The sequence below is a fragment of the Setaria italica genome, chromosome VII (genome assembly GCF_000263155.2).
Source record: "Setaria italica strain Yugu1 chromosome VII, Setaria_italica_v2.0, whole genome shotgun sequence".
Classification (NCBI taxonomy): domain Eukaryota; kingdom Viridiplantae; phylum Streptophyta; class Magnoliopsida; order Poales; family Poaceae; genus Setaria; species Setaria italica.
Genome location: NC_028456.1, coordinates 15,747,359 through 15,766,921, shown reverse-complemented (window position 1 = coordinate 15,766,921; position 19,563 = coordinate 15,747,359). Strand labels below are relative to the sequence as shown.

General features: G+C 47.5%; 1 protein-coding gene and 1 pseudogene across 1 annotated transcript; one reads left to right on the top strand and one right to left on the bottom strand.

The window, feature by feature from the left end:
- Positions 1 to 1,487: 1,487 nt before the first annotated feature.
- LOC101777235 lies at positions 1,488 to 3,936 on the bottom strand (annotated as a pseudogene).
- Positions 3,937 to 14,064: 10,128 nt separating this feature from the next.
- Positions 14,065 to 16,965, top strand: LOC101776429 (transcription factor bHLH78). Its single transcript, XM_004977844.3, has 6 exons — positions 14,065 to 14,697; positions 14,780 to 14,968; positions 15,042 to 15,107; positions 15,889 to 15,957; positions 16,058 to 16,388; positions 16,519 to 16,965. The coding sequence occupies exons 1-6, from the start codon at positions 14,095 to 14,097 to the stop codon at positions 16,587 to 16,589; spliced, it is 1,329 nt and encodes a 442-aa protein (XP_004977901.2). The 5' UTR covers positions 14,065 to 14,094; the 3' UTR covers positions 16,590 to 16,965.
- The last annotated feature ends 2,598 nt before the right edge of the window (positions 16,966 to 19,563 follow it).

Genomic DNA, 19,563 nt, shown 5'->3' with positions numbered 1-19,563 from the left:
GAAGAGATTTGAAGAACTTATGGTGTTTAAAGATATATTCAGATTTTTGATGAGCTCAAGCACTTTGAAGTCATTAAATGATAATAAACTTGAAGAATGTTGCATTAAATTTACAGAAACTTTTTCTTTTGATGGTTCATCTGATGTTGAGGTATACGATCTTATTTCTGAATTAAAGATTATGAAATTCACATTGCCAGATGGTGTAATGTCTGCTATGAAGATTTTTGAGCAAGTCAGAGATGTGGATTGTTATCCTTATGTCTCCGTTTACTGTGCCTGTGACTGTCGCATTGGCTGAAAGAAGCTTTTCAAAGTTGAAGTTATTAAGCAACTATTTGAGGTCAACAATGACTCAGGAGAGGTTAAACGGTTTTACAACATTATACATCGAGAAGAAATTGTTGGATGAGATTGACAACATCAACCTTATCATAAGTGACTTTGCATCGAGGAATGTTAGAAGAAATTTTGAAAGTAATATGTATAAATAATTTGTTATGAATATTGCTTTTAGATGCATTTAAGTATTTATTGGTAACATTTATATATATTTGTTATAATATTTATATTAAAGGGTCCCGATTTTTATTTTCATCCCGGGCCTCCCAAATCTCAGGCATTCCTCAAGGAAACCAAGCAAGTCTTTATCTTCTTCAATTCTCCTAGATTTAAACATTTCAAAAGTCATGATATTCAGAGTTATGATATCAAGCTTACTCCATGTCCATTTCACGCAATTTCTGAAATAGCGTGATTGCATCCTCAGATCAATTACTTTTACAAAATCACACTAAGAACTGTATTGTACGTTGTATACTCACCGGTATTCTACTTTCTATCATCTTCATGTTCATTTCAAGCAGTTCTCTGAAGAGACTCAATCCATCGTTGATCCTTTCAATTTTATAATAGACATTAAGAAGTGTACCATAAGCAACACCATCAGGTTCAAGGCCAGCTGACTCCATAGCAGCAATTACTCTCATAGTACTTCCTCCATCTCACCGACAACGCAATGTTCATCCAGCAGATAACCAAGTTCGTCAAACTGACAACAATTGGACGTCTACATATGAAGCAGATCACTAAGAATGGCATCTGTCAAAAATTTGCTCACGTGAAGCAAACTAACAGTTTACAGTTTGAGTTAACACCATACAGAATCAAGGTGCCTAGCGCATGATCCTCGCATGCTTGCGTATATTGCAAATATATCCATCATGCATCATGTGAAAAAGCATATGAGTATTCCCAGTCAGAACTCAGAAGTCATCTATCCCAATATCCATCAAACTCGATCAGTTGCGCCATAGCTAATATACAACAGTAAGGAAAAAAATTAATTCTAATATTCATTCTTGAGATTTAAACACAAAATGAACAAAACAGGAGGACCAGACACCTACTGGTTGTGTATGAATAATATTCTTTGCGTCAAACAAAACTCAAGAGTGTTCTGGGAATTTAAGGCCACATATAACATATCAACTGTGGCTGGCTTCCACAAGAAAATTGAACTTTTCAGGGAGCAATTTTATGTATTTCTGGCATGTCTTTTTACTTGAGAAGACAGAGATCAGCGATCCAATGGTTGAAGCTTCAAGTGCAAAATTCTTCTCTTCAATTTTAAAAAGGTAACTTCCAGCCCTCAATATATCACCTTCCTTCAGTAAGAGCCTGACCACAAGATTTAGCATTTTGGAGTCGGGAGCACAGCTAGTCTTCTCCATTGCTGAAAAGATATCATGAGCCTCTGCCAGCAATCCTTCTTTTATGAAATTCGTCATCATTATTCTATAAGTCTTAACAGAAGGCACCAGCCCATTGTTTGGGATGGTAGCAAACATTTCCTTGGCTTCTTCTATTCTCCTGGTTTTAAACATTGCACAAATCATAATATTGAGAGTTATGATATCGATCTTCACGCTCATAGCTCGTAATTTCTCAAACAGCTCCATTGCTTCGTTAACGCTGTTATTTTGACAAAGTCCACGAAGAACTGTATTGTACGTGTCAATGCCCACTGGTATGCCAGATTCAATCATTGTATGGAATTTTTCCTTTGCAGGAACTGTTCTCCCTGCGCGAAATAACCCATCAAGTATGATGTTGTAAATACAAGTTGTGGGCTTAACCCCGTTGAGTGACATTTCCCTGAAAAGACTCAAAGCATCGTCAATCCTTCCAGTTTTACAATAGCCATTAAGAAGTGTACCATAAGCAACAGCATCAGGTCTGAGGCCAGCTGACTCCATAGCATCAAGTACTCTAAGCGCTTCCTCCATCTGGCCAACAAGGCAATACCCATCCATCAGTGAACTGTACATAACAACATCAGGCCGCTGACCTATACTTATAATGAAGTCAAACATATCTTGTGCCTCCGTTACCCTTCCTTCTTTGCACAGGTTGTTTATTATAGGATAGAAGAACACATTATTAGAACACACCTTTGTTAATTGCTTCAGATATCAATTCCTTAGCTTTCCCAAAATCACCAAGAGAGCAAGAACCCAGAACCAGGCATTGGTAAACACCTATGTTAGGTGATACTCCCTGATCAACCATCTCACCGAATTTTTCCAGAGCATCATCCAGCCTACCCATTTTGCAAAGCGCGTCAATTACTGTTGCATAGTTGACTACATTTGGGTTCACTCCTTGCTGCCGCATTTCTTCAAACATAAGCATAGCATCATCCATCATCCCACGTGCAGCATACGCTTTGATCAGTATGTTGAAAACCTTGCGGTCAGGAACGATACCATTTCGTACCATGGAATTGAAGAGATCAGCCATTTCATCGAAACATCCTTTTGTGGCGTACCCATGAATCATGATAGAGTAAGAGACGGCATTAGGCTTTTGGCCTTTCATAACCATGGAATCAAAAATATTTCTAGCTTCCTTGATCCTTCCATGTTTGCAAAGTGAAGACATGAACGAGCTCCATGTGACAACATCAGGCAGAACACCCTGGCTAGTCATTCCTTTGAATACCTTAACCGCCTCATTCCACTCTCCCAGAGTGGAATATCCATGAATCAGGCTGCTATATGTTTTGTAATTGGGCTGAACACCTTCATCTAGCATCTGTCGAAGGACCACCTCTGCCTTGTCCATTGCTCTGGCCTTGCATAGTGCATCAATAACCGTGCTGTAAGTCACCACATCAGGTCGAACTCCCAGCTGGATCATCTCATGGAAGAGATTGCACGCTTTGTCTACTTTGCATTCTTTAAAGAAGCCATTGATGACTATATTGAACAAGACGACATCAGGCTCACAGTCTAGTCCATGCATCCAGTGGAGGTGGTGCAGCATGTCCAAAGCCTCGTCTGTACGCTTTGCCTGGCAGAACCCCTTGAGGAGGTTGCCGAGGGCGAAGGCATTCAACCGCAGCCCCAACCTGAGGAGGCGGCCAAAGAAGGCAAGTACCAAGTCCGGGCGTGCTGCACGGCAGCAGCAGTCCATGAGGATGGAATAGGTGCAGACCGTGGTTGGCACGACCCGCGGGCCAGCACCCTGGGACATGCGGTTGAAGAGGGTGATGGCGAGGGAGGGGCCATCGCTGCAGGCGGCAGAGGGCGCCGCGCGGGCGAGTGCGGCAAGCAAGTTGTTCAGGGCACGCCCAGGGACGGGGGTGGCCTGCCTCAGCAGTTCGTCGAACAGGTGGTGCGCGTCGTCCGGGCTGAGCGTCCCGTCCCTCACGCGCTCCGTGGCGGCGGCCAAGGCGACCTGGGGAGCGCGCTGTAGAGGCGTCGATGAGGAGGTGGGGATGGCGATGACCGTGGAGAGGTGGGCGCGGGCCATTGCACCGGGAGATTCGGGCTACCTTGTTCTCCTTCCTCTCGGGCGGCGTTGACCACGCTGCAGTGCCGCCTCTAGCCGAGAACAGCGCGCGCAAGCGCCACCATCCTTGGTGAAGCGGGCTTGCCGCCGCTAGCCATCATCGTCGAACGCCTGTGCCAATAAGGAGGAAGCGGCGGCGCCGCTGGAGGATCAGTGACGCAGCGGGCGAATCGCCATGCCTGTGCTGGTTGTGGTGTAGCTGCCTTAGCCCATGGCCCATGGGAATTAGGCCCATCATAGAGCCTAGCACAATTGGCTCTTGGAAATGAATACACAGGGTCACAGGCTGGTAATTCAATTTTATCTTAATACACCGGGGTCCCTGAACTTGTCTTACTGTGCCACGAACTTTCAAAATGCATTTTTTACCTAAACTTGTCTCACTGTGCAATGAACTTTTAAAATGCATTTTTTACGTTAACAAACCATGTTAAGTGGTGCATCGTAGGTCCATACCCCTCCACGAGGGCTCTTGATGCTGATGTGGCATGCTGATGAGGTACTGTCTCTTCATTTCCAACACTTTAGGGTTGGAAAAAAATTAGATAGGGACGGTCCCCAAAAACCTCATCATGAGGACCTGCTCTCGATTTCTGCCGCGTGACCACCCGAACGGATCGACACCTCAGCGACCACGACGCTCGTACTCGCTCGGCTCAACGCGTGCAGCTCAGGCACTCGTCTCCAAGTGGACGGCTCAGTTACTTCTTCCTTGTCGAGAGCTGCTGCCACATCTGTTCCGCAAGTTGTCGCCTCCAGCTTCCTACGCCACTGCCACCGCTGTCCTGCCGTGGTCCACCTCAGTCCCCTTATCCGGCCAATATCCCGTCAATCTCTCTCATCCTCCATTGCCGTCGCATCCGTCATCCTCCACCGCAGCTGTCGTAATACGCCAAAGTCGCCTTGCCCACTGGCGCCCCTTACGACCACCTCGTCCTCCTCCGCCGTCGCCTTCGCCGTCCAGTGCCGCCACTGCCTCTGGGCTTCACATGATGGGATGCCTCGAGTATGACATGCAAACGCATTTTTCTCTCTAGCATACTGTGTCTCCTCTGACCTAACGTATCCCATGAAACGGATGAAGATGAACATGAATTTTTACATTGATCGGGGCGTTGGAGCTAGCTAGTACTATGACCAAATTAAATGTCTTATTTGCATTAGTAGCTGTGGTTCGAAAATGTCTTATTTGCATTAGTGGTTGTGATTCAAAAGTCCGCCGCATTAGCCGTCGTTCGCCGCCTCTGCACCATTGTCCGTTGCTGTCGTCTCCGTCGTCCACCATCGCCGCTGCAATTTCGAGCAAGAGCCCCAGCAGCCGTTGGAGAGAGCCGAGCGAGCGAGCGAGCCTGCGTTCCCTGCGAATGAGCGCGCGAGCCTGCGTTGCCTTACAAACGAGGGAGCGAGCGTCGATGTGGTCGGGTGGCCACGCGGCAGAAATCGAGAGCAGGTCCTCACGGTGAGGCCTTTGTGGACCGTCCCCACCAAAAATTTTTTCTTTAGGGTCTTCCGTGCAAAAAGTTAATTGCCAAGGCCATCGCCGGCTCTCTGGCCTGCGCTGCGCATGGCCGACGACTGCTTCTAGGGGTCGGCTTCCGATGTGCGGCATCTAGGACGAGGTGCGGTGGTGCTGAGCTCAGGTTGGGTCCTTCGGCGTGCTGGTGTGGTCACCGGCGGTGGAAGGCAACGGCATCGACCCACTGGACGAGATGGCAGGCTCGGCGGCGCAGGTAGGCAGCGGCTGGGGCGAGAGCACGGGTGGTGACGGTGGATCGGCACGGTACATTGTGGTCGGCAGTGCTTTGGCGGACAGCAACGGCTGGTGTTGGCTCGGCCGGCGAAGTCTCGAAGAGACGATCTTGCGCAGGGACGAACGAGATGGGGTGTAAGAAATTGATTCGTCCATTTAGCTTCTTGCATTCCATGATTTGGAAGGAGCTCATCCATCGCAGGGTTGCATCTATAGCTTGGTGGTCATCGTGCAGCTCATGCCACTGCGGGCACCGTCTTCCGTCTCTTATTGCGGGGAGCGGGTTAGGACAGGGACGTGCTGGTCAGCGTCAGGAAGGTAACGAGGGAGAAGTTCGCATCCGCCGTCGAGCTGGTGGTCGCGTGGATGAAGCACGGCATCTTCGTCGACCTCGAGCACTGCCTCCCGCGTCCTCGTTGCACGCCTCGCCCACCGCCGCATCGGCCACTGATGGCGCTGCCGCCTTGAGTAGCAGCATGGCGCACCATACCGCGGTGGGCAGCAGCGGGCCACGGTACAGGTGGATGCCGGCAGCAGCGCGAGCGAGGACGGTCAACACGAAGGGCACCACGGGCGAGAACTAGCCCACGACATGATCGACGAAATGCGTTAGCAGAAACTGCCTAGCAAGTCCAGTCATCATACCACGTCAGCATTTGGAGTCTACGTGGAATGGAATGGACTTGTGGTACACCACTTAACAAGATTAGGGTGCTAGAAATGCATTTTGAGAGTTCATGAACCTAGGTGACACAGCGGGACAAGTTTAGGAACTGCCCGGTGTATTTAACTCAAATTATAAAATATATACTACTTCCGTTAAATAAATCACTAAAAGTACTTGTCCGATTTAAGAGACATTCATTCTGTTTCAATTTGAACCAACAAAGTAGTCTTCTTTCGCAAACATTATTCAAATCATCAGCATGACCAAACAAAATATTATGACTACATCGGTTTGTTTTTCCTTGACCTCCGGTCTATGCATTTGGCGTCAGAGGCTCATTTGATCTGCCAATGCAGCGGTGCACGCATTATGACTAAAATCGAATACTACCGGTTCAATCTGACTCTAGCATTTCCATGAGCAACATGGTAAATTCGATCAACGTTGAATCAAATAATCACGGGAATGCAACGGACATGCATGCATTTCTCTACGAGCAAGAAGCATCCCGGAAGCTCATCAACATCAATACGTATGTAGCAAACGCAGCATTCTTTTTGTCGTTGTATAATTGTGTGTAGCCCCTCCTCTTTGATTACGGGGAACAAAACAAAATTCATGTAGAGCCAAAGGCAACCAAACGTACGTGCAGTGGTTGGTGGATCTTGATGACCGGCCGGATCACCAGATGCCTCGTGTCAAACTGTGAACCGACTATATAGGCTCGGTGGGCAGCAATAATGCTGAAAAAAACATCATCATGGATGGCTTAGGTATGTTCGCTTCAGCTTATTAGCCGGCTAAAAAGCTGAAACGACTGATTTGTTGTGAGAGAAAAATACTATTTAGTGGCTGATAAGACGGCTAAATAAGCTGAAGCAAACAGACCTAATCCAGGCATTAGATAACATTATTGCCAATTAACTGTGGAAGCTAAAATAAAGATTCAGAATGCATGACCGTCACCACACGGTCCAATTTTGTACGTAACGCAGTCATCGGTTTCCTACTGATCCGGTAACAATAAAGTCGACGCGACGCGCGCGGTGTTGGCTGGTCCAGCATGCGCGCAGTCAGCCCCAGTCGGGCCGGCCGGCCGGGCGGCGGGGATTGCGCGCGCGATACCCGTTGCGCTGCCATGATTGGGCAAACCATGTCCCAGACCTACAGGAGAGGAATTCAATGGGATCCGTCTATCGGGCTGCTGTGTTTGCAGTTAGCTGCACCATCCGGATAATTGGTACTTCCTCCGTCCCACAAATAATTGATACTTCCTTCGTTCATCCGTACCACAAAAAATGTTCGTTCATAAAATTTTAGATGAAATAGTAGCAATGCTAAAATTCCAAATACTCCTAATAACTCTTCTTAATCGGATGGATTACCAAGAAGAATTAATTATACATGCACACTTACAGTAATTGCCGGACATATTAGCCTTACTTATTTAACGAGTCTGGTCGAATATCAATGGTGGAAGTGAATGATGGATTCGTTTGGATCTAGCAACTAATTAAACATAGCTACGTTTAGCTTTTTAAAAAATCAAATCTTTTTTACTTTGACCAACAATATTTCTAAAAATAATTTATTTCAAATAGAAAAGGTTACATATTATAATAGTTGGTTTCATGATAAATCTACTAACATTATTTTTACATCATTAGTCTCTATGATTATTTTTCTATTCACAGTCAAAGTTAAAAATATTTGAATTTGAAAAAATCTAAACGTAGCTATGTTTAAGGATAGAGGGAGTAGCAAATTTTACATGCAGTTGATGCAAACGGAGCTAGCTAAGGGCCCTTTTATAGCTAGCATGATAATAACTATATAATTGTCTAGTTCAACCTAGCTAAGGTTCTATTTTGATCCACCAGCTAAAATTTTAACCGGCTAAGGTTGCTAGCTAAATTTAGCTACTTGCTAAATTTAGCCACTTTGGATCCAAACAAGATCCAGCTAAACATTAGCTGCAACTAAAAATTTTTAGATGGTTGAACCTAGCTAATAAAGCAGCTAAACCAACAAAAGATCAAAATACTCCTCATTCATTTATGCCCACCAGTCCCCGCGCCACCCCTCCCCTCACGCCTCCCCACATGCCCTCAGCCCTCCCAGTGCACCACCGCCTCCCACCCGCCGCCCCTCCCCTCCAGCGACGCGTCCCCTACGCGGGCGACGCCTTCTCCCGCAGGCAGAAGGTGCAGATGCCGCTGGCACCCGCCCCCGCAGCTATCGGCACGCCGCCACCTCGCCTTCTTCCTCGGTGCCCACAGCGACATCAAGTTTTGAGCAGAGCTCCTCGAGGTGTGCAGCCCGGAGGGACGCGTTCCTCCGCGCGCTACAAGAAATCTTCCAACTAGTGATGAACCAAAAAGTGTCATAAATATATTTTTTGCATCATAAACCGTAATTTATGACGTGAGAATGACGAAAACCCTTCATCATTAGTCGAGCATTACGAATTGCGACTAGTGACGTTCCTTATTTCGGTGCGTCACTAAGATAACGACGAATGAAAATTTGTCCCACATGTCATCATAAACTGGCATGCCACGTCGAACCATAGTCTGATGTGGCATGACGGTTATGACGAACTGTTTCATCATAGATTGAATTAGGCCCAGTTCTTGTTGGACTGAGCCCAATAATTGCTATCGTCATAGATTGATTTAGGCCCAACTTGTTGTGTCGAGCCCAATAATTGCTGTCATCATAGATTGATTTAGGCCCAACTTATTATGCCGAGCCCAATAATTGCTATCATCATAGATTGATTCATGACCAATTCTTCTTGGAACGAGCCCAATAATTGTTGATGCCATAACTTGGTTTAGACCCAGTTCTTGTTGGATCAAGCACAACATATGCTGACGTCATAACTTTGTTTAGCCCCAATTCTTAATGGATTTAGCCGAACAATTGTTGACGTCATAACTTTGTTTAGGCCCACAAAATAATGGGCCGAGGGTGCGAGCCCACGAAATTTTGGACCTAGTTATTTTCGGGTGTAGCCTAGGTAATGCTTAATTAAAATATAATCTAATTTCTTATAACATACAAATCAATTCGGTAATTGACAACACCATTAACCTTTACATACCACACATATAAATAAATGTTTCTCATCACACTTCACACATTATTATTCATGATCAAAGAACAAGCAAAAGCATATTGTCCATAAGGGATCACAAACCACTACACATGATATCTCTCTGACCAAGAACAAATCTGGCCTAGAAACACATTGAGCACAAACCACAATACTCACAAACCAGCACAAACAACTGGGAGGACATGAGTAGATGCCTAAGAAACACATTGACCTTACCCTCTGAAGTTTAGCAGTTGACGAAGGAGGTACTCAGTTTCTCTTACTGCTTTCTTCAAACTCTCAATCTCCTCAGACTGCATTTTCATTGCTGCATCTGAAGCTTGTGCCTTCATCTTCAAGTCGTTCAACATTTGCTCCTATTCAATAACTTGTTGTCTTAGTTCTGCAGCTTCTTATAGCCCTCCCAAAGAAACTTCAAATCTTGAGCTTGTAGCTGAGGCTGGCTGCATGGTCACATAATCAAGGAAGGGACTTTGACTACAAATCATGAGGACCAGAATTTGATACTGCAACCCCACGGATTGTTTTCAATATTTCGGCCTACAAATAAAAGGAGCAGAAGTCAAACTTCAATCTTAAACAAAGCAACTGAATAAAGTAAAGAATACGAGAGCATGATAATCACTTGTTTCGTTACATACCATGACATGTGATTGAATTTCAGCAATGTAGTAATGTGATAGTAGGTCTTGCACAATAAGTATTTGGTCAGTTGTCTTAGATATAAGTAATAGAATGTACTATGACCATAACGATGCAAATGTTGGCCTTGCAGATAGATCTAAAGCGACCAAGGTAAGAGAAGGATCTCAAATCTAACACAATACACCAAGAAATTGCGACCTCGCTAAAGAAATACTCCAGCATCATGGGGGTCGTGGCCACATCTAGGCGTAACTAGACTCCGATCCAGACAGAAATAAACTTGAGCAAACAAAAATAAACTTGATCCAGGTTCAATGGACATTCTCTCAAAGGACGAGCTTCTGGGACCGCTTAGTAGCAGTACCCGGTGTTCCACTGAAGATGACGTTGATGGTGTTGGATGGGTTCTGGTATTTGCCATTGTCACTATCGTCTTCATCTTCCTTAGCCTTGCCCATATCTTTGGTGCTAGATGGTTTCGGCAGGTCCTTTATGACTCTGCGTAGACTGAAACAATCTATCGCAGAGTGCTTGTGATACGGGTGCTATGGGCACTATTTCTTCAGGAGCTCGTTGAAGAGGGCCTATCTTGATTCCTGCCGCCACCTCTCTTGGACGACTGTGATATTGCTGCAACAGTATTGTCTGGCTTTCGCTTGTAGTTGTGACCTCCCGAGTAGCTATTTTGGATGTAATTGTTAGGGCGATCGTTACGATTCATATCATTGCGTTGGCCATTGTTCTGATTATTGTTGTTTTGGCCCTCGTTGTGATTAGACTCGAACCTCTCAATCTCCCTGTCTTCTTCATCTGCCCATGCCTGTACCATGATCTTGAGAGATTTGACATCCACGGGGCATCTTCTACTGAAGTCCTGGAACATGCAGTGGTCGTAGAGGCCGTTCTAGAAGCAGTCTATAATGTTGCGCTCTGTGATGTCCACGATTGTGGCCTTGTCAAAAAAGCAACATAAGTAGCTCTGCAGGGTCTCACCTTCTTATTGTTTAACTTGAGACAAGTCGATCCTGTTGCTAGGACGCTGCATTGCTCCTGCGTAGTTGTTGGTGAACGCTACCTTGAGGTCCTTCCACGAGTCGATGGATTTCTTATCCAATGATTTTGAGTCATGTGAGTGGCGCCGCCTCCATGCAGATGGGGAAGTAGATGAATTTGAAATCATCGTTTCCCCCAGCTGCTTGTACTGACAGCGAGTAGCACCGTAGCCATTAGACTGGCTCCTGCTTGCCATCATACTTGGTGATGCCTGGAGGTTTGAATTTCTTGGGTAGAATTATCCTCCTCACGCATCTTGGGAAGGCAGGAAACCTGTTAGAATCATCTTCTAGGTCCTCGACTTCTTGCTCGTGTTCACGGTGCCATCCATCGATGATGGTATGAGCATCACAGTCGGCGTTGATCTTGTTGTGAAGATCTTCTACTGGGTGTTCAGGCTCTGGATTAGCCCCACAGTGACCACGGCCTCCCGAGGGTCTTGCCCGACTACCCTCTGCTCCAGCTTGGCTTGGTCTAGCACCTCCAAGTTGGCTTGGTATGGATGGAGGGCCTCTATGGCTGCTGCCATGTTGACTACGCTGGGGTGGGGAATGTTGAATTGACTATATTGGATTTTGTTGATCGAGTTGTTCGTAAGCGAGTTCCGCCAATTGAGCTAACTATATTGTGTACTTGTTCTAAGGCATCACGCGGGTCATAAGATCAATAGATGCAACGGTAGCTAGAGGAGTACGATGATGACGCGTTTAAATTGCTTTAAAGGCGTTATCTAGGTTCTGGATTGGTAAGTCTACTGCAAGGTGGTGGCGGCGCTCTACTCTTATAGCGTTTCTCGCTTGTCGTCGAGTTCTTTGAGCTTCGGTCTCTTCTCCGACAATGTTGGCAGTGAGCTCATCTTGCAACACGTCATCAGGAGACGCTCATGTCGTGGTTTTCTGTCCTGTTGCTCTTCTTCTTCGCCCTCTTGTCCAATGATGAGAGCGAAGAGTTCTCATTCTGAAGAGTAGCTTCCTGAACTCGAGGTGATGACCTCGATGGTGCCGCCCTCTTCATAGATGGGCGACAAAAGAGTTCCCTCATGGTATGGGAGGGTGTCAAGGTAGGCGATGAGGTGTGAATCGTCGTTCTTGGCAAGAGCAAGTAGCTTCATTTTGGGCCAGTAGACGAATCTGCCTTGGGGAGTTGATGTGATCACCAAGTCCTGCTGCGGACCTAATAAAGGGGTCTCCTCGTCTGGTTCGATTAGTAGTCGAAGTCCTCAATTGTATCCGTGTCGGAATGTGATCTAGATAGGACCACCTGATAAACAGTGGTCATGTTGCGGAGTCCAAACAGGAATTGACTCAGGTGGTAGTACGACTTGCACAATGACTTATGCGCTGGCTCGTGAAAGTTAATCCGACTGGCAGGAGAAGTCGAGTTGTACTCGGACTCGTCCCCCCAGCCTCTGACTAAGTCAAAAATTGAAAAATTGTTGAAATTCTCGACGAGATCCTCCAATGCTCGACGTTGGAGCTTCGTGGTTTGCTGCTTCTTCTCTAGGGTCGACGCAATGTGGCGGTAGAAATTTCCAGCACCATCTACGATGCAAACCCAGGAGCCGAAGATGAATGTCGCGCCTACTTCAGACGCCACGATCGGCTTGATGACGACTTAGGCCATCGAGTTCTCTAGTGGATTCTCGGCGACAACCCCTACCTAGTGTGCCAGCTATTGGTATTTAGACTCGGCAACCTATCGAAGGGGGTGCCTGAGGTAGTGTTTAGTGCGTGGGGCTCGCTGAGATCAGAAACTCGAAGGTGAACTCGAACAAACAATTTAGACAGGTTCGAGCCGCTAGATTGCGTAATACCCTACGTCCTTTGTGTTGGTTGGATTGAATTGCTTTGGAGGGAGTCTTTGCCTCACCTTATATTGCCGGGGGCAAGGTTACACGTCGATTGTTTTACAAGAATACTAGTCAGATTCGAGTAGACGAATTCTACTCCTATTGCTAAGAGTACTTTTCCTAATCCTTGACTAGTTCTTGTCTTGCCACGTAGACTACGTCGTCCTGCGTCATAGTCTTCATTTTAGATACGTCTCAGTATCAAACCATGTATTTAAGACTGTCCAAACCTTCTGGTGGGTCCATAGATATATATAGGATAAGAAGGACCTATCCACTGCCCCTAGCTACAAGCACAAAATTCTCTTAGATGATTTGGACTAAACTTAGAACGATGTTGCCCAATTTTCTACTTTTTCGCTGCTCATTATTGGAATTGGTTTTCAGTTATACCCTTTTTTACTTATTTACTTATTAGATACTCTCTCCTAATATTCATTTTATTTTGTCTAAATATATAAATTTTGATATGTACCTAAATTTATACTATATCTAGATACGTATTAAAAGTCATGTATCTGAAAAAAAAGAACGCTCCCTTGTCCCAAGATATACTATAGTTAAACTTTTCCAGAGTCAAACCTTTTTAATTTTGACTGAAATAATTAGAGAGACTAATGACACCAAAATAATATTAGTATTATGAAACCGATTATTATAATACGTAATCGTTTCTACCTGAAATAAATTATTTTTGAGATATTGTTGGTTAAAATTAAAAAAAAAATTGATTTAAAAAAAAATCTAAATGTATGGACCAGTAATTTGGGACAGATCTTAAAATGATCTTTTGTTTATAGGTGTCTTGTTCTAACCATTTGCTGTTCACATCGAACAAACGTTGATTTCATCATTAGCCGGGTTCCTATAGAAGCTGCAGTATGTACGTACAGCCCCTTTTAATTTCACTTTTTGATTAAAAAGACAGGCTGCAACCCCGCGTTGTCTTTTCCTGTTTATTACCGTGCGAGTGCGAGGCCCTCGGGCATAGCATATTGGCATAGTACATGGAGTATACTACATGGGCTGCGTGGTCCCCACCCAACCAATACGGTTACTCTTCTCTTTTCTTATATATAAGGGTCAACTACCGCTTCCCCCCGTCCTCTCTCCCACCACCTCCTCCCGCCTCCCCGCGCCACCGCCGCGTCGTAATGGCCGACGAGCACTTCTTCCCCGGCCCCGGCGACTTCCCCGCCGACCTCGGCGCCGCGCCCTTCTACGGCTCTGCTTCCTACACGCCGCCGGGGCTCGACGCCGCCGCCGCCGCGATGCAGGGGTTCGGGCTGGCGTGGGCCGACCTGCAGCTGCCCGACTCCTCGGGCGCCGCCGCGCACTTCGACTCCGCGCTCAGCTCCCTCGTCTCGTCCCCGTCCCACAATGCCGGCGGCTGCTACGGCGCCGGCGGAGACGACGTGGCCATCATCGGCGACCTCATCGGCCGCCTCGGCGGCATCTGCGGCGCCGCCGCGGCCGCCAGCGCCAGCAACTCCTGCTACAGCACGCCGCTCAGCTCCCCGCCCCGCGGCGGCGCAGCTTCGCCGGCCGCTGCGGCAGCAGCGTCGTTGGCCTTCCGGGGCGGCTGCTGCGGCTACCCCGGTGGCGCCGCCGCCCTCGAGACGGCCGGCACCGGCCGGCTGTCCCGCGTCGCCAGCAGCAAGTCGTTCGGCGCGCCGGCTTTGGGGAGCCCCGATGCCGCGCCGCCGGCGAAGAAGCGCAAGGCCTCGGGGAAGGGCAAGGCCACATCTTCAGCCATGGTACGCACGGCCCGAGTCGGCGAGTCCTCCGTCACTTCTTAGCTTGTCCTCCGGTTAAGCAACTTGACACTTTGCCCCGCAGACCCCGGCGGCGGCGGCCAATGCGAGCTCGAAGCGGTCGAAGGTCGCGGCGGGCGGCGGCGCCGAAGGCAAAGACGACGATGGCGGTGACAACGCGGCGGCGGCGCCAGAGCCGGAGCCGGCGAAGGGCTACATCCACGTCCGGGCGCGGCGGGGGCAGGCCACGGATAGCCACAGCCTCGCGGAGAGGGTACGTCCGTTCCTGTATCGATCACGATGCACGCTCATCATCTCGCTGACTGCGGCTGCTTCTCCATTGGTAGGTGCGGCGGGAGAGGATTAGCGAGAGGATGAAGATGCTGCAGTCCCTCGTGCCAGGCTGCAACAAGGTAACGCCGCTGCTCTCTCGCCCTCTGTGGCTCTGTCCAAACGCGCATGACATTACATTACATTTGGTTACACTGACGCCTCCATTTGGTTAACCTAGAGCATTAGCATTGTAAAAGCTTCATTTGACATCATATGCATGGAAATTGAACAACAATTTGCATGATCAAATATCTGACCAAAAAAGAAAACATCAGGAACCGTGACAATTGTACAAAATGAGCCTTAGTGGTACACATTTTTCAGGTAAGAGTACTTGATCAATTTGTGCCGGATTTCACGCAGTACTTGATCATCACTCTCGGCACAGTAATTTTGGCTAGCTATATATAAAAAAAAACTCACTCACCTCCCTTGTTGGACTTTTGTGTGCGGGTACTGCTAAAAAAGCCATGCGGCGGCAGTAACTTTGACCGTGGTATTGTACTGGTGTGGCAGTCCAAGGCGGAATGGCTCGTGTGGTCCAAATCCAATAATCCAAGACTAAATTATTGATACACTAATCAATTGCGCATAATTAATTAATCGAGCGGCGATTAATAATGAACTGGTATGGCACGGTGCGGGTGGTTCCGGTGGGGTGGTGGCGCGGGATCAGTGCCCAATTATTGCCTTGCGGTGAGCTGAAGCCTGCCCGGCCGCGCTCCGGTGGTCAAACTAGGATTTCCTTTCGCTTCTCCTTTAAAAATCGATTCATTTTTGAGGGTTATTAATAGCAGTTGATTGATCTAACCTTTGGGGGAGTTGGTTAATTAATGGATTATATAATGTGCGGCGGACCAGATCACGGGGAAAGCCCTGATGCTGGACGAGATCATCAACTACGTGCAGTCGCTGCAGCGCCAGGTCGAGGTAACCAAGCAGTTGAGTTTTTCCTTTTTCCCGCGGTAAAAAAAAAGCTAAATTTTTCTGAGCTCGATCGCGTTTGGAATGTGCTTTGGATCCCTGGCAGTTCCTGTCGATGAAGCTGTCGACGATGAACCCGGAGCTGGACTTGGACGCGCGCTACCAGACGGCGGTGCTGGCGCCGCCGCACCACCACCCGGCCGCCGCGTTCCCCTCCTACGCCGCCGCCGCCGCCGACCCGTCGTTCGTCACGGCCGCCCACCCACCGGCGCAGCAGCAGCAGCAGCTGGTAGACTCGTGCGCCGGGTCCTTCCGCCCCGGCTCCGGCTGGGAGGCGCAGGACCTCCAGAGCGTCGTCGCGCGCCACAACCACAGCGCCGCCGCCGCCGTCCACGTCCCCGGCTCCGGCTGGGCGGCACACGAGAGTAATTCCCATGGCAAGTGAAACCCGATAATTTGCCTTTACGTTACTAAGTACAAAACTGAGCATTAGTAGTGTGTTTCTTCCTGTTCTGCGGCACAGTGACTGACGAGCTCGATCGCTGGCTGCTCTCTCGGTGCATGCAGGAGCAGGACGACACCAGCAGCAGCAGCAGGGGGCGGCGGCAGCGAGCCACATGAAGCTTGAGCAGCCATAAATGCGCTCTCCCCCGGCCGGCGCCGCCGTCGTCTGTACATACACGTCGGCACACGCTATAGGAAGCCAAGCAGGCAGCGTGGCGTCTCGATCGGGAGCGACGAGCAATGATTGCCATGAGAGGACTGGCATGGCATCTCTCTCATCGAAGCGCGGAAGGGAAGAGTGGGCCAGCCGGGTCGTCCGGGAGAGAGCTGTTGTTGCAGCAAGGGCAGCGCTGCAGCCTGCAGGTGCCCAAGCGGCCAAGCCAAACTGTAGTAGAAAGCGGCGGGGCATGGCATTCGTGGAATGCGAATGCTACCTCGAGTGCAAACTGAAGACACAACATGCAATTCTTAATGCAATGCCCATAGTGATCGGTGACTTTCCTTCACAAAGTTCAGAGAATCCGCGCTTCTGATCACCATAGTGATTGGTGTGGCTCTACTACCCGGGAAACCAAACTGGCCTTAATGCAATGCCCCTCATCCCTCCTGGACCAGCTCCATAATGATCTTGACTCGATGGCTTGTATGTTCATGATCTCCCCATGCATGATGAGGAGAAGTATGGATTCCTAGCTAGCTAGTAGGATCAGTGATCCTACAAACTAAACATGGAACAGGCCGTCACTGCTGATTGGCCAATCATACATTTTCCAAAACTAGGAAACCGCGCCAAATAATCTGTAATAAGGAGATGCTATATATAAATATATTTCCTAGTTGACTGAAAAATTACCACATTACATACGTACAAGTTGACCATCCATATCCATCAAATTCAAATCTAACCGTCAGAAACCAATAAAGTATTGTGCTCCATCTTCCTCCCGCCTGCGTGCACACATTATCTTCCTTTTTGCCAACCATCTCCATTGATTCCCACGACCGTCTACACTCATTCAAGCCACGTTATGCTTACCTGATTTGCCAGGAACTTTTAATTTCAACCTTCCAAGAGTTTGGCAACAAATGCAGGAGATTCAAACTAGAGCTATTTTTATGCTTTGATTATTAAGAGTTTGTTTGAATGGACTAAAAGCGGACTAATATTTGAAGGGGAGGGGGCATCGGTCCCTTTAATCTCAACGTCCGAGCACTACCTATGGAGTGATGCACTAAATCCGACTTTATGTTTTAGGATTCTATATACTAATTTAATGTCCTCAAATCTGTATGAATATTGAAGACAAATAATGCGAGGTCTTTTGCAAGTGCTTGCGGTGCTTAGCGAAGGGGAGAGATTGCGCTTTTGGGGATGCAGGGAGAGATTAGAAGATGCGCGGAGGAAGAAGAGGAGGCGCGAGCCGTGGTGACCAGGTGGAGGCCAGCCTCGGCTCGTGGTCTTCGTTTTCCTCTTTTTGGATTTCCCGAATTATTATTTACAATATGCTTTGCGTATATAAACTCATGTTTTCGTGCGTCCATGGATCACCCCGAAACAGTCAAACAAGTGAATTTTCGCATTTTAGCACTGCTTTAGAAGACACCCTAAAAAATGTAGTTCCAGCCAAGAGAGAGAGCACCCTGGGCACTTGTCATTCATGTTATTTGTATAATGGGGAACACGGTATGCTACGCTAGCATATAATTGAAAAAAATACTACATAACTAGGAACAGATGTATATAGGTAGACCATGGATTATACTGCTGCGTAGCGAAGCAGAAGACTTGAGGAAGTGTGGGTGTTGTACGGTATGCCATTCCTGTTGCTTTTGCCAACCATCTCTAGTATTGATTCCCACACTATCTACCATGTCCCATCTCTAGTATTGATTCCCACACTATCTACCATGTCTCTTTTTGGCCCGCCGCTCGTTCCTCACAAGCCACATTACCCTTTACCTGATTTGCCAGACCTTCTAATTTCAACCCTTCAAAAACGGTGGAGTTTGGCTACAAATGCAGGGATTCAAGCTAGAGCTATTTTTGTGCTTTGGTTAATATTCGAGAGAGGAGGGGGGCCTCGGCCCCCTTTAATCTCAACGTATCTAGCTTCCTCTCTGAGCAATAACTATCGAGTGATGCACTACCACATGTTGCTAGTGGTATTCGCACTACCTTGCCAACCCGCCCCTCATCCATCTTCTCTATGCTCCGTTTCAATAGCTACCACCGCTAGACCGAAGCCTAGAAGCTTGTCGTTAGCACCGGAAGCGGGCTGGCTTTTATTGGGGTCAGCTAGACCATACGAAATCGTGCAATTGCTTGATAAACTATTGTTCATGTATAAGCTATCGTTCTAGTGGAGCTGACCCAGCGCTGTTCCCGGCTGACTCTTGGTCCTTGGCACAACGACTAAGAGGAACTCCATTTTCAATCATACAAAGATTATGAGGCTGTGATGTAACAATACAGGACCTACGAGACAGAGTACATCGTACTTGTACAAGCGTTGGTAGTTGGCACCGAAATCCACTTGCACTACCATCAGTGTGCTACGTTAATCATGCATGATGGGGCTTCTAGTTTATCACCCTCTCTGTCCATTTGACACCGGCGATAATGATTGAACATGGGGGGAGCAAAGCAGGGAAGGTTTCTTTGTCGGCTGGCTTGGCCTGTTGTTGCCATCTCTTAATCACAAAACAGGGAGCTAGCTTTAGGGGGTGCTTGGGAAACACCTGTTAAAGTTTAACACCTATCACATCGGATGTTTGGATGCTAATTAGGAGTACTAAACATAAGCTAATTACAAAACTAATTGCACTGATGGAGTATAATTCTCGAGACAAATCTAATACACCTAATTAAGATATGATCTGGTTCTGGCTACCAGAGTAACCAATTCCCCTACGTACCTGTTTGGGGTGCTGAATATTTCGCGCCTGCGCCTTTGCGTTGTTTGGTAGTGAGGATGTGGTCGTCTATTGTGGGTCTACGAGATTTTCACCTAACGATCAAAGGACCGCTGCCCTTCGTGATATACTTCAGGGAGGCGTGAGTACTAGACTTTACAAGGAGTCCAAAGAGATTACAAGGTATGAGGTCAA

Bases quoted from the DNA above. Each gene is read 5' to 3' on its own strand.
- LOC101776429 (XM_004977844.3), top strand. From the start codon at position 14,095: ATGGCCGACGAGCACTTCTTCCCCGGCCCCGGCGACTTCCCCGCCGAC. The intron at 15,108-15,888 runs GTAACGCCGCTG...GCGGCGGACCAG, and splicing joins TCGTGCCAGGCTGCAACAAG to ATCACGGGGAAAGCCCTGAT. The intron at 15,958-16,057 runs GTAACCAAGCAG...GATCCCTGGCAG, and splicing joins CGCTGCAGCGCCAGGTCGAG to TTCCTGTCGATGAAGCTGTC.